Source organism: Ovis aries, chromosome 21 (assembly GCF_016772045.2).
Source record: "Ovis aries strain OAR_USU_Benz2616 breed Rambouillet chromosome 21, ARS-UI_Ramb_v3.0, whole genome shotgun sequence".
NCBI classification, from domain to species: domain Eukaryota; kingdom Metazoa; phylum Chordata; class Mammalia; order Artiodactyla; family Bovidae; genus Ovis; species Ovis aries.
This window is the reverse complement of record NC_056074.1, coordinates 45,987,136-46,000,481: the sequence shown is the minus strand read 5'-3', so window position 1 is coordinate 46,000,481 and position 13,346 is coordinate 45,987,136. Positions and strand designations below refer to the sequence as shown.

Below are 13,346 nucleotides of genomic sequence, written 5' to 3'. Positions count from 1 at the left end.
GGGTTTCCCTCTTTCTTTTTTACTAGTCTCAGAAGGAGCAGGGGGTGGAGGTGGACGAGGCCGAGGCGGGCGGAGAAGGGGGATGCGGGGGACCAACACGAAGCAGCTGCTGGGCGTCCTGGCCCAGGAGAGGGGCCCAGAGCCCCGCAGCCCACGAGGCCATGCAGACAGGGCCATTTGGGGTGCCCGGGGCAGCCAGTGGGCAGCCCACCCAGGGGACCCCCAGGGGCCAGAGGGGCCAGGACAGACAGACAGACAGACGGAGGGTCACAGACCCGCAGACAGAGAGAGGAGCAGGGAAGGGGTATCAGAGCCGGAGACCAGCCAGCCAGCCAGAGGAAGGGGCAGAGCAAGAAGCAGGTGGTTGGGTAAAGAGAGGGGCGGGGAGGGTCCCAGGGCAGGAGGAGCCGGGTCAGTGGGCAGCAGCCTCTGAAGAAGCAGCCGCAGCCGCAGCCTCCAGCCCTAGGGCGGGGGTCAGGCCAGGTCGATGGGCAGCCGGGCGCCCGCCAGCATCATGAGCAGCTCTGCGCTCCTGAGGAGGAGTTCTAGCAAGCAGGGCCTGGAGAGCCTCCTGAGGTAGGTCCCTCCGCCCAGGCCAGGGCGCGGAAGGCAGGGCAGGGTGCCCGCGGGTGCCTGCCCAGACGCCTGGCCCAGCGGCCCTGCAGCTCTGACCCACGTGTGTGTGGGCGCCCGCCCGCCTGCTGCCATCTCCTCCGCCGCTGCATCCTACCACCAGCTCCGCGCCCCCTCCGGTGACAAGCACTTCCCCAGCGCGGCACCCCCCGCCTCCTCTGGGCCTGCTGGCCCTGGGGACCATCAGGCCACCCCTTACTTTGCAGAGGGTAAAGCCGGACTTGGCCCCACATTCTCCGCCCTTGCCGGCCCTTGGCGCACCTGCCCCAGGTGGCAGGCACCGCGGGCTGCGTGCGCGCTTGGAGTCAGGCCTCCGCAGGCAGAAGCTGGGTCTGCGTCCTTGGGGCCAGTGCCCTGCCCTCTGAGCCTCAGTTTCCTGCTCTGTACAGTAGGGGCGTCGCGGTGCCTGCCTCACAGAGTCCTGGAGAGCGAGCAGAAGCGAAGGGCCGTGGGTGGGCTGGGAGCCCCCGCAGCGCTGGGGCCTCGCCTCACGTCCCTCTGAGCCACCCCCAGTGCCCTTCTCCTCCACCCTTCCGGGCACCAAGGCCGGGGGAAATGCGGCTTTCTTCACCTAGCCCGCCTCTGCTTCTCCCAAGTGGGAGGGCCTCCCGCTTCCATGGGGCTGCTGGCCTGCCCCCGCCTCCTGACAGCCTGGTCTCCCGGGGCAGACTGCTCGCTCCTGGGGAGACTGGTGTCCCTCAGCTCCCCAGGTCCACCACAGCCCTGACTCTGGATGGAGCAGGCGCGGGGTGTGCGGGTGGGCTCCACGGCGTCTGAGTGGAGCCGGGAGCCCCGGGCCGTCCCACTCCAGCTCACAGGGTTTCTGCAGACACAGGCATGGCTTTCTCCCTGTCCCGCCCGGCCCGGCCTGAGGGCCGCAAGACCAGGGCCAGGGCCACGCAGAGTGTTTGCGTGCCCACTGAGCTCGCCGAGCAGGAAGACCCTCGAGGGTCCGCCCCTGGCTTCACATCTGCCTGTTGCTGGCTCAGCTGGCCTCCCTGGCGCCGCTAACCAGGGGACCCTCAGGCGCGTCTCGGGGGGGACTCCCGGGCATCTGGGAGGAGTCGCCACTGTGCTCCTGTGCCCAGCTTGCAGCCCAGGAGTGAAGGGGTGCCTACCTGTCCTGGAGGTCCAGCAGCGCCCTGTAACAAGTGGGGAAACTGAGACCAGGAGGGACACTGTCCAGCCCAGCAGGGCGTGGCAGGGAGAGCCCCAGGGCCTGCCGGTATGCGCACCTGTCATCCAGGTGTTGCTTTGCCTCATTCCCAAGCCCAGTGCCAGGTTGCTGCCCTGGGCATGCCGGGGCCCGCTGGAGGTGCTGCTGGAGCTTGGACGGGGCAGCGGGGCTGAGGGCGCAGGCAGGCCTGGGCGTGAGCCCCGCAGCCCTAGATGGCCAAGGCGGGCCTGTGAGTGACCGGCCGGGGCAGGGACAGAGGGCGGCCTGCCTCTGAATTCCCTGGGAACACGTGCCGAGGGGGGTGGGGGCGGGGAGGTCCCTTGTGAACGGTGGTGGAGATGGTCTGTCCACCCAGCCGACAGGCACAGCCCGCACACTCTCCAGGCCCCGACCCATTGCGCATGGGCCCTGACCCCGCATACCCACGTGGTTGCCACTCCCAACTCTGAATCTAAGAGGCCTCTGGCTGGCAGGCCCTCGCCCTTGGCGAGCGGCAGAACCAGAGAGGCTGCGATGCCGCAGGTGCCCTTGGGAGTGGGCAGTTGCCCTCCTCACCAGGCAGATCACCCTGGGCCCTCACCTGGGACGCCTGGCAGCAGGGGGCGGGGGCCGCAGAGGGCCCCGGACATCGCTGTCACGAGTGCTGGGAGGGTGTGCTGGGCCAGCAGCGGCCAGGGTGCCTGTCAGCTGAGTCCACCCGGATCCTCAGCGAAGCCTGGCTCATTCTGGGCTGCGGCCGCGAGGCTGTGCAGAGAGCCAGCAGGAGGGTTCAGGCTGGTGGGCTGGGACCCCCGGGGCTCACCCCCTTCCCCTGCGGTGCCCCCATGCCAAGCTCTGCCCCTTCCCAGGTGGCAGGGAGTTACCCCCACCCCTCCAACGGCCCGTGGGGGTCTCAGCGCCTGCCTCAGGCCCATCTCAGGCCTGGCCCGCACGGGGGACCGTCAGGGACAGACAGAGTCCCTGGGCCCACGCACTTCTGGAGGACTCTGGACTCAGGGCATCCTGCGGGCCGTGGAGTCGTCCAGGGCCTGGCCTTGTAAGGTGAGGCTGAGCTGATACAGGGCTGGGTGGTTCCCAGTCTGCCCAGGGAGGCCGGTGGGGTGGGCCGCCCGCCGCGCTCAGCGCACCTCCATCTCGGACGCGCCGGTCATCCGCATGCCCGGCTCTCCCGCCTGAGGAAGCCTGGCCCAGGAGGCCCTGAGGGGCGGCCAGAGGGCAGGGAACGTGGCCACTGCCTGCCGAGCTGGCCCGAGGGCACTGGGAGAAGCCAGGCCCGAAAACCACAGCATGCGTGGGGCGGGACTGCCTCAAGCCCACCCAGGGCCCCGCATCGGGGGGTGGGTGGCCCCCGCCCTGGCAGGGCTGGGTGCCCGGGGGGCGGTGCTGTTGTGGGTGCAGGTGGTCTGGCGTTCAGAGCGAGTCCTGCGCCAGGAGCCTGGGCGAGCCGGCAGGGGTGGGTATGGGGACGGAACGGCCCAGCCCCTGGGCAGGCGGTCAGGGCCGGAGCCCAGAGCGCCGAGGCAGAGGCCAGGCCAGCCCTGACCTGCAGACCAGCTGAGGTCGGAGCAGCCGGCGAGCGCGGCCAGCATGCCAGGCACCTGGGGCTGGCGCCCCGTCCCCACGGAAGCCTCAGGAGAGCGCCTCGTGGCTCCTGGGTATCAGAGACGGCTGGATGGGACGCGGCCCCTGGGGGCATCTCCTGGGGCTTGGAGCAGCTCAGCGCAGGTTGGTGGTGGGGGGCTGACTCCCTGTAGGTGAGGGTTCAGGACGAGAACCCTGAGGGGCCTGTGGACCGGCGGGGCAGTAGGGACCCTGGCCACACGCAGCCGCTGAGGGGGACGAGACCCTGGTCTGCCCAGGAAGGCACGGGCACGGGGCTGTGAGGGCTGGCCGCTGCCCATGACCCATGGGGCAGTTCTGAGGCCGTGGCGGGGAAGCTGCAGCCAAGCGCTGAGCGCCCTGCGGTCCCAGGGCTCCTGTCCTGCTGGGTGACGGGAGCAGGCAGGAGCGGAGAGACAGACCAGGCAGGGAGGGGGCAGCGGGACCTCTGTGAAGACAGAGTGAGCGGGAACAGGAGGGGTCAGGGGGCACAGGGCCATGAGCAAGAGGTTAGGGAGGCTGCAAAGGAGGGGCCACACGGGGTGGGAGATGGGGTGCTCGAGGGATCCCGGACCCCCAGGCCAGGCAGTGTGTGTGCCGAGTGCAGGAGGTGGGGGCAAACCTGGCCAGCCGGGAAGGCGGGCTGGGCAGGCAGGTGAGAGCAGGACCGGAGTGGGGGGAGCACGGAGAGAAAAGCCCACCGTGGGGAAGGTGGGGGGCCAGAGGGACCCTCCTGCCCCTGGGCAAGGCTGCCTGGGTGCTGAATGGGGACTGTGAACTTGGGGCCCCAGCTGTGTCCTCCCAGGATGGGGGACCCCCAATGAGTCCGCACCTCGGTTTCCTTGCTCATGGAGGGGTCACTTTGCCCCTATAATGGGGCTGTCCCAGCAGAGACCCCAGCTCCCGGCGGAGCCCTTGGTGGGCAGAGGGCCAGGGCGGGTCCCGCAGGCTGGTGGAGGCTGGCCCCAGGCCCCCATCTACGTGGACAGAGAGGCTGAGGCTCAGGGAGGTGGGGTCTTGCCCCCGCTCTGGGGCACAGGCCATGGGGTCTGCAGGGTCAGAGGACGCGGAGCTGGGGCAGCAGGGCAGAGCAAGCATTAGGGCCGGTTTGGTGGCAAAGCCCCCCACCCCCTAAATGACCCATCCCGAGGGGTCTGGGACGAGGCGTCCTTTGGAGGAGGGGCTGGGGGCTGGGCAGGGGCTCTGGTGGCGGAGACAGCGAGGGTCCCGCTGCTCCGCATGCTTGGGGCCCCAGGGCCCTGCGGGAGGGCCAAGCCGGAAGCAGACAGACAGGCGCCTGTGCCAGGCTGTGCCTGCTCCCTAGGGGGGCAGCTGAGCTTAAATGACAGGCAGACCCCTGGACTCTGCCGAGCACGTGAGCCCCTTTAGCCTCGACTGCGGGCAGAGTCGCGCATGGGGGCGCTGGGGAGTGGGAGGTGGACCCATGGCACCAAGCAGGAGACGGGAGGGGGAGGCAGAGGCTCCAGCCGGTGCCAGCCACCGGTCGCGTGTCCCGGAGCGTGCCAAAGCCTGGCCTCGTGAGCGCTGCGAGGTCTGTGCCAGGCAGTCCCAGCTGGCTTGGGAGCGTCCGGCTCTCCTGGAGGGCTGTCCAGCGCCAGGAGGAGACCGGGCCGGGCCCGGGGCTGCAGCTGGGGCTGCTGCTCAGTGGGGGTGCTGGGCGGGCGGGCGGCCCCCCAGTCCCGTCCCCCGGGAAGTCGGCCCGGGTGAGGCAGTGTGTAGGCGTGGGGGTGGGCAGGGCGACTCACTGATGTGAAGGGTGGGGCGGGGGCGCCCGGGGAGGTCTCCTGGGCTGCCTCGGCCCCGGGCCAGGCCCCTGCAGCGCTGTGGTCAGTGACTCGGAGGAGAAAGGAGGGACCCAGGCGCGCGGGGCACGGGGCAGAGGAAGGAGCGGCCTCAGCCCTGTCGGGCTCCCCCAGCCCAGACGGGCAGGCTGGTGAGAGCAGACGGGGGCAAAGGCGTGGGAGCACCACAGCACGGAGGCTGGGCACGGAGCACATCACGAGAGGTAGGGTGTGTAGCCAGGGGCGGTGGCGGGCTGGGCGCCGGGGAGCCCAGCCTGGGGGCCAGCCTTGGGGGCCGAGGGGAAGCCTGGCATCTGGAGGCTCAGGGCCCGAGTGCCCACTTCCCACTCTTGGCAGGGTCTTCCAGGGTCACGTGTGGCTAAGCTGTAGGGGTGGGTGAAGCCCCCACAGGGAAGGTCACAGACGCCCTTCGATGGGAGCCTGGGCACCTGGGGGGCCTGATTCCCATCAGGACAGGACACCCTTACCATTTGGGTGTCCGAGGGGCTGGTGGGAGTCTGCCTGGCCTGCCTGGACAGCTCTAGGAATGGCGGTGTGGTGGGCAGGCCTGACCTGCGGTGCCCCCCACCTGCCAGCATCAGATCCCGGACCCTCAGGAGCTGCATGGGTCCGGGGTCTGGGGTGAAGAGTACGGCAGGAACCCAAGGCCACAGGACAGTGGGCAGTGGACAATAAGATGGGGCCGGGCTCTTGCCCGGAGTCCGGGGCCAGGGGTCTTGCTCCCCTGGCACTGCCACCTCACAGGGGGTGGGCAACGGCCGGGCAGCCACCCTCTGGGAATGGCAAGCAGCTCCAGATGGGGGGCTGGGGCCGGAGCAGGGAGCCCTGTCCATGGGGACAGAGGCCCCTCCCACAGCGCTTTCTCTTGGGGGGCGAGGACCAGGGAGCGCCCCCAGGAGGTGCCAGGACTGTGCGTCCAGGGCCTCCCCCTGGGCTCTGGGAGGATGGACTGGCAGAGGCAGGGCTGTGGGGGGTCCCAGCTCTGAGGGCCACAGCCATCATCCGCAGGCTGCTGGGCCACGACCCCTGTCGTGTCTCCCGGGCACCACTGTGCGTTTGCTGACCCGCCCCTCCCAAGGGCCTCCTCCCACCACGGCCCCTTTTCCCTCCAGGCTGGGTGCAGGCATGGGGGTCCCTCATCCGAGAGGACACCCCCCTAAATGAAGCTCAGAACAGGGGTCCTCTTCTGAGGCCCTGGAGCCACGCTGCGGGGCCAACACAGGCTTCCCTGCATCCTCTAAGGGCAGCGAGGGCATCTCACCCATCGCTGGGTCCCTAGCCCCTGAAAAAGTTGAGTGCTGGCGAAAGAAGGCAGGAAGAGAGACCCCGGCAGGCCGGGAGAGTGGGCTGCGCTGGAGGGAGGGAGGTAATGGACCAGGTGGCAAATGCCGGGGTGTCGTCTCGGAGTCCCGGCCAAGGTCGGAGGCCGGGGCGGTGCCCGGCGGCTGTGGTCCCCTCGCCCACCTTCCCAGGGAGACCACAGGCCCTGCAGCCTCACGCCTGCCCCGTCTTCAGCTGTAAGTGGGCACTGAGTCTGCTGAGACCTGGGCAGTGGAGCCGTCCTGCCTGGAGCCAGCAGAGGTGGCCCAGGTGCCAGTGGGGTCACGGCCTAGAGGAGGCGTGGGGTGGGGACTGGGCCTGAGCGGGCCCTGGGGCTCGAAGGCCAAGGCAGGGTGACTCCTCCTTAGTTTGCCCGAGGTGCTGGCTGGAAAGTCATGCAGGAGGGGGTCCGAGGCTTCAGGGGCTCCAGGCGGGCGGGCAGCCAGGGGTCCTCCAAGCGAAAAGCCACCACATGCCGCCCCACTGCAGGAGGATGAGAGGGTGACAGGCAGGAAGGCTCCACCTGGACTCAGAGGCAGCGGTGCCTGAGGGCAGGGGCCAGTGCTGGGGGGATCTCTGGACTGGGGGCGCTGGGGGGAGGGGCCAGTACTGGGGGGCTCTGGACTGGGGGCGCTGAGGGTGAGGGGGCAAGTCCACAGGCTGCTCTGGCCTCACCCCCAGGTCAGAGGGCCCTCCACTCCCTCAGGGCAGGAGCAGCCAAGGTCCTGGGCAGGGCAGGCCACTCGGCCTCTGTCCCTGGGCCGCCCGAGGGTGCTGTGGAACCGCTGCAGGGCTTGCCTCTCTCCCGCGAGCTTTGGGCTCCCAGAGGTTGCAGCTGTGCCCCCCCCCCACCACCAGAGGTGCAGGCTGGGTGCCCTGGAGACGTAGCAGCGCCTCCTGCACCGGCAGTCTGTGCCTCTGGGGTGCCACGCTCTCTGTGGTTGTGGGAAGGCTAGTTTGCAAGCTGATGCTCCCTCCTCCAGGGAGGCTTCCCAGATGTGACCTGCCCACAGGGCCAAGAGGACATGCTGTTGGGGGGGCGGGGGTGGGAAGCCCAGACCCATGAGGGCGCTTTGCCTCCTTCTTGGGGACACGGGTCTGCCCTGGTGCCAGCTGTGGGGAGCGGGAGCTGGGTCCGCCCGGCCAGGGCTGTCCTCAGTTCTCACCTTGCCAAGTGGGGTCAACACCCCTTTTCACAGCTGGGGAGCTGGAGACTGGTCCTGGGGTCTGGCTCGGGAGGAAGGTCAGAGGGGCAGAGCGACAGCTCCTCCCCAGGGGCCGGCAGCTGCCCCTCCCGAGGCGGCCTGGGCCCTCCCCGCCCCCGGGGGGGGCAACAGCCCACCTTCCGCATCCCTGAGGCCTCCCCGGTCACCCCAAGGGCGGCAACAGGCTCCCCACCTCCCGTCCCCTGCTCGGAACCCTTCGTCTCCCGGGGCCCACAGCTCAGCCTCTGCACTCAGCCTTGCCGGGACCCCCGCGGCCCCCCCGGCCCTGAGTCCTGCTCCAGGTCCCGCCCCCTGGTGCTAGGGGTACAGCCATGCGGAGAGTCAGGAAGAGCTGGCACCCCACAGCTCAGCAAAGGGGGCACCCTGAGGCCCCCAGTGGTGGCTGGTGGTGGCGGCTGAGCCTCAGCTGTGGACAGCAGGCCCTGGAGGTGCCTGTGGGGTGGGCGGGGCCGGAGGGAAGGTGGCAGGAGGGGCTCTGCCCGCAGTTGCCAGGAGCTCGGCACCCCCAGCTTATCGCTCTCCTGGTTCCCCTGACCACCCTAGGGGCTGCTCATCCCCGGGGGGGCCGGGGCACCCCGTCTGCTTCCTGCCCCACTGCCTGTTTCTCCAAGACCCCGGTGCCCCCCAGGCTGACGCCTCCCAGGCTCCCGCATCCTGCCTCCGGGGAGCTCTGGATGCCTGTCCCTTTGCCCTGCAGCCCCTCTGCCTTCCGCCTGCCAGCTCCCCACCACGTCTGCCCCTTCCTCGCAGCCCAGCTGGTCTGGCACCACCTGTGCCGCTGTGGGCTCACCTGACTCCCCCTAGGGGACAAGGGCACTGCCTCCCAGACACAACCCCCACCCCCTGACCCAGCCTGGCCACTCAGCTCTCCCGCCCCCCCATCTCTGCTTTTCCCTCAGCCTCTGAGGTCCGCCTCTCAGACCCCTGCTCTCACCCTCCAGACCCAAGCTCAAGGCCACCTGCTGAGCGTCCCTGAACAGGGCTCGGGGCTGGCCATGTGAGGCGTCTTCCTGATCTAAGCCGCCCCAGCGGCGCAGACACACCCAGGAAGGTGCTGCTGGGGGTGGGGGTGGGCCAGGAGGGGCTGGACCCGCGCTAGGGTGGTCGGGAGGGTGGGGGCCCGATGGCCCGCCGCTCCGTGCCAGCCCCCCACTGGGGCGGCCGCCCTCACCCTGCGCCACCCGCCTGCCTGGGTCTCCTGCATGCTCCGGGCTCAGCCCTCGAGCTGCCACGGCACCCTGGGCCCCACGGACCCTCCTTGAGCTGCACCCAGGGAGCGGCTCCCCTCAAGTCGTGGGGCGCGGGTGCTGCCCAGCCTCCCGCCCCACCCCGAGCCCCCCGGCTGGGCCCTGCCCCTCCTCTAAGACCAGCTGGCTGGGGGTGCGTGCAGGCCCCCGGGCTGAGTGTTCTCCAGGTCCTCCCACGCTCCGTCCCTGCACGCGTGGGCTCTGTGGTCACTCGAGGCGCCGGTTGCTCTGCGGTGTCCGCCTGGGCAAACGAAAGCCCGGGGAAGGGGCCACCTGATGGGACTGGACGCCTTGGTGGCCACAGGCACAGGGCCTGGCCATCCCAGCTCCCCAGGACTCCTGCCCGTAGTGTCCAGGGGACAGTGGTCAGGAGGGTGCCTGCGGGTCTCTAGAGGGAAAAGCCCCCACGTCAGCCTGGCCCAGCCTGGCCATTCTTCCCCGGGCCCCAGGCCCCCAGCTAAGCCCCTGGGCCTTCCTGGGACTCTGAGCTGAGCTTTAGGCTCCCGGAGACGGGCAGAAGGTGGGGGGGCGGACAGGAGCTGCCTGCAGGGGGCAGAGTTGAGACAGGACCGAGGCTTGACTGCCTTCTGGAGCCGCCAGGCAGGCCAGGGAGACAAGAACAGGCCTGGCACCGCCGGAGCCTCGGTGGAGACCGGGGGGCTGCGGAGGAAGGGGAGGAGGGGCCCCCGAGGCGGAGGACGTGGCGGGGGCGGGGGGCAGCCGCTGGACTTGGGGACCCCTGCTGAGAACGGGGGCCTGCACATGCTCACACTCATGCGCCTGGAGGGGCGAGGCTGCTCAGTGGAGCGTGACCGGGCTGGGGAGCGGAGCCCCGCTCCGCGGCCCCTGGGGCTGAGCCCTGGGCGCGCCCGGAGCCAGAGCAGACGCAGGAAGGAGATAATTGCGTTTGTGCAGGAACACCAAATCCCTCGCAGCTGCGCGCAGGCCGAGCCAGGGCCACGGGCGGCCGCGCCAGCATCCTGACAGCTCCGCCTGGCGTGCCAAGGGGTCTGGGCCGCCGGCCGGGGGCGCCTTCCCAGGCCAGAGGCCCCCACCCCACCCCAGGAGAGCCGCCCCCCTCTCAGTTCCCAGAACGCGGCCCAGCTGCGGAACAGCGAGGGGGTGAGGTCATGGGAGGGGCCCGGGCCCCATGACTCACATCCTGGGGCGGAGGGAGGGGGGCCGGAGGGAAGGGGCCCGCGCCGCGGGTCAGGGCCCGGGGCAGCGAGGCCTCTCCCCCCCGGCAGGGGCTGCAGGGAGCCCCCCGAGCTCCCTACCCCTCGTCCCCCCGCTCTGTCCCTGCCCGAGGGCTGGGAGTCACGTGCGGACCGCCGGGAGCAGGGCTGACCTTCGGAGGGGCCTCTTCTCAGGAGCACAGTTCTCAGAAAACATGCCTTGGCCTCGGGCCAGCCCCGTTGTCAGGACGATGGCGGGAACAGTAAACACGGGCTGGGGCACCCTGGCTGGGCTGGGGGGCGGCCGGGCCTGCCACCTGGCCCTCACCTGGTTCCTGTGCCTGGGTCTTGTGGCACGTGGACCCCCGGTGTAAGGTGCTGGGACCCACGGCGGCCCGAGGGTCCGGCTTAGGAGGAGGTGTGCGCGCCCGCCGTGTGCGTGGCAGGGAGGCCGTCGTGCTGGCGGGCCTGGGACCAGGATGGGGCGCAGGCGGCGTGGGGCCTGGTGGCCGGGACACAGGGCCCGACTGCGGGGGAGCAGCCTGCCTGGCCTCTGCATTTAGCTGTGCCGGAGAAGGGTCCCCGAGGCTCGGGGAGGGGGCTGGAGTTACAGCCTGAGAGAGGCCCCACCTGGGTGCACTCACCAGCCCACCGGGGCCCACGCGCACACACTCAGCCCCACACGAACACACCATGGGCGCGTGTGCACAGCAGCGAGGGGGACCATGGCTGGTCTTGCCCCTCCAAGGAGCCCCCCAGCCCCGGCGCCTCCAGGAGGGGTCTGTGGACACCTCTCCAACCCACAGCCAGGAGCCTGGCCCCGCTCGCCTCCCACCCTTGGCCTGGGGGGCTGTGGGTGCTCACGGGAGGGAGGACCCCTGGACCCCAGCCCCCCATCCTCAGAATCACCCAGGCTCTTCCCCCTAACAGGATGCGGCCCCCAGCCCCCGCCGAGGGCCTGGGGCGGGAGGCTGGCTCTGCCGGCAGTGTGATGGGGCCAGGTGTGGGGGATTAGGGGCTCCCTGGAGCTCGGGGGGGGGGGGGGGAGTCGAAGGCACTTCTGAGGCGCGGGGGTGGGCGGGCGGGGGCGCCGAGGTTTGAGAGGGAGGCTGGTTTGCACGGCTGGGGTCCCCTGCGGCTGCCGCGGGGGGGAGTGGGCCTGGAGCTGGGGCTGTGGAGGGGCCTGGCTTTTGTCTAGGAAGCTCCGGGGAGACCTAGGAGAGATTAGATCATGTGTTGGCAGGCCTGCCGAGACCACAGAGCCGGCCCACCCTGGGCAGGGGACGGGGCCCTGAAGGAGCGGGCTGTGGGGTCAGGCGGGGGACACAGCAGGGGGGCGCTGAGACCCTCCTTTTGGGCTCCCGGGGAGCCGGGGCCGGCAGGCTGGCCGGGGCCTGCAGTGCCCACTAGGTGCCAGCAGCTCGAGAGCTTGGCTGGGGCCGGGGTGGCCAGGCCCTGGGCCTCCAGCCTCAGGCCTCCCCGTGTAGCCTGGGTGAGGGACCCCAGAAATGCTGGGGCTCAGCAGGCCTGCAGGCGGAAGCTCTTGGGGGCCTGGCTCTGCATGGGCCTCAGTTTCTCGTGGACAGCATGGTCTGGAGTGAGCCCGCACCAGGGCCTGGGGTAGAGAGTGGCGCTGGGTGGGCTGAGGGGTTCAGCCCCAGCAGAAGGCAGCCCCTCCCAGGTCCTTTAATAGGGCCTCCCTCTCCCAATGCCTTTTACTCATGGTTGGGGGTGGGGGGCAGGCAGGAATGATTGCCCCCTGCCCAAGAGGGTCTCCTGAGGGGCTGGGCTGCCGCTGGCCTGGCCCGCCCAGGCTACCAGTACCCGACTGACCGAGGCTACAGCCACTTGACTCAGGGAGAAGGAGGGACACCAGCCCTCCGGCGGCCACAGCCAGCTCTCCGCACCTCGGCCAGAGGTGAGGTGCTGCTGGGCCCTGCCTGGAGCCGGAGCTGCACTGGCCGGTGTCTGGCTGTGACAAGGGCCAGGGAGCCCTGCTGCAGGCAGGGGCAGAGGGCCTGGCCCCGTCCCTGGGGCTCCCCAGGCCCATTTGACTGTGGGCCCTCGTCACCAGGAGGCACGTGGGCGTCCAGAGGCCAGCTCCACCGGCCAAAGGCACCTTTCCTGACCCTCTCTCGTGGCCTCTGCTTTAGAAATGGGGAAACTGAGGCCTCGAGGGTCCCCAGCTGGCCTGCTTGGGTGGGAGGCAGAGGCCCCGAGGTGACCCTTTCTCTCGCCCCTAGGCTCGTCGCTCAGTGGAGTGTGGAGGAGGAGGAGGAGGCCGCCTGCGAGCGGCGCCGTTACGACAGGGAGCGGCAGCTTCGGGCTCAAGACAAAGATGAAGGAAGCCTGTCCCCGGAGCAGTCGGAGCAGGAGAAGCTGTGAGCCGCCCCCCGCCAGCTCACCCGTCCCGCACCGCTGGGCAGAGGGGGCTTCTGGGCATCAGGCCCCCTCCAGGGCTGGAGGCCCCAGAGCAGAGGGGATGAGGAGGCAGGGGGAAGGCCGCCCCGGGGCCTGGGCATGGTGGGGACGTCCTCGGGGTGAGGGTCACTGCAGCACAAAGGGGCCAGGGAGTGCTGCTGGACGTGGGCCGCCGACCCCTCCCCACCAGCCTCCCGGGGCCCTGACTCAGCCCCCGTCCCCCTGCTCGGTCCCCCTGCTTGGACCGATTCTGAGCGCAGCTGTGGGGCCCTGGGCCCCGAGCCCCCTGCCCCACTCCTTGCAGCCAGTGACTCACGGAGGCCACGTCCAACTTGGCGGCCGAGGCTGGCTCGTCCCCTCCCGGGGCCCAGGAGGCCGCTGTGGCTGGGCTGGGCTGTTTTTCCAATAACGTCCCCCCCGCCCCGGCCCTGTCGCTCCATTTTCCCTGAGTCAGCAGCTGCGGGGGTGGTGGTGTAGCGGCCAAGGCCCTTCCAGCCAGGTCCCCATCCCAGCAGAGACCACCCGGCTGGGTACCCCGGAGAGCAGCCTGGCGCCAGACCCCGCTGGCTCAGCTGAGGGGGTAGAGGGGGACTCCTCACCCATACTCGGGGACCCCAGGCTGAGGGGGGAGGCCCAGCCCAGCACTCGGGGAGCCCCAGGCTGAGGGGGGAGACTCAGCCCAGCACTTGGGGAGCCCCAGACTGAGGGGGGAGCCCCGGCCCAGC

General features: G+C 70.4%; 1 protein-coding gene across 6 annotated transcripts in view; it reads left to right on the top strand.

The window, feature by feature from the left end:
• LSP1 (lymphocyte specific protein 1) overlaps nucleotides 1-13,346 on the top strand; it is a 35,817-nt gene that overhangs the window by 12,222 nt on the left and 10,249 nt on the right. For 3 of the 6 annotated variants that reach the window (XM_027960047.3, XM_027960044.3, XM_027960041.3), the window contains exons 1-2: nucleotides 37-576; nucleotides 12,444-12,581. In XM_027960047.3, coding sequence (XP_027815848.1) covers nucleotides 488-576; nucleotides 12,444-12,581 — 227 coding nt within the window. In that variant the 5' untranslated portion in view covers nucleotides 37-487. Of the gene's footprint in view, nucleotides 1-36; nucleotides 577-12,443; nucleotides 12,582-13,346 lie in introns of those variants that run through there. The other 3 variants (XM_027960048.3, XM_027960045.3, XM_027960042.3) reach the window with 1 other exon arrangement.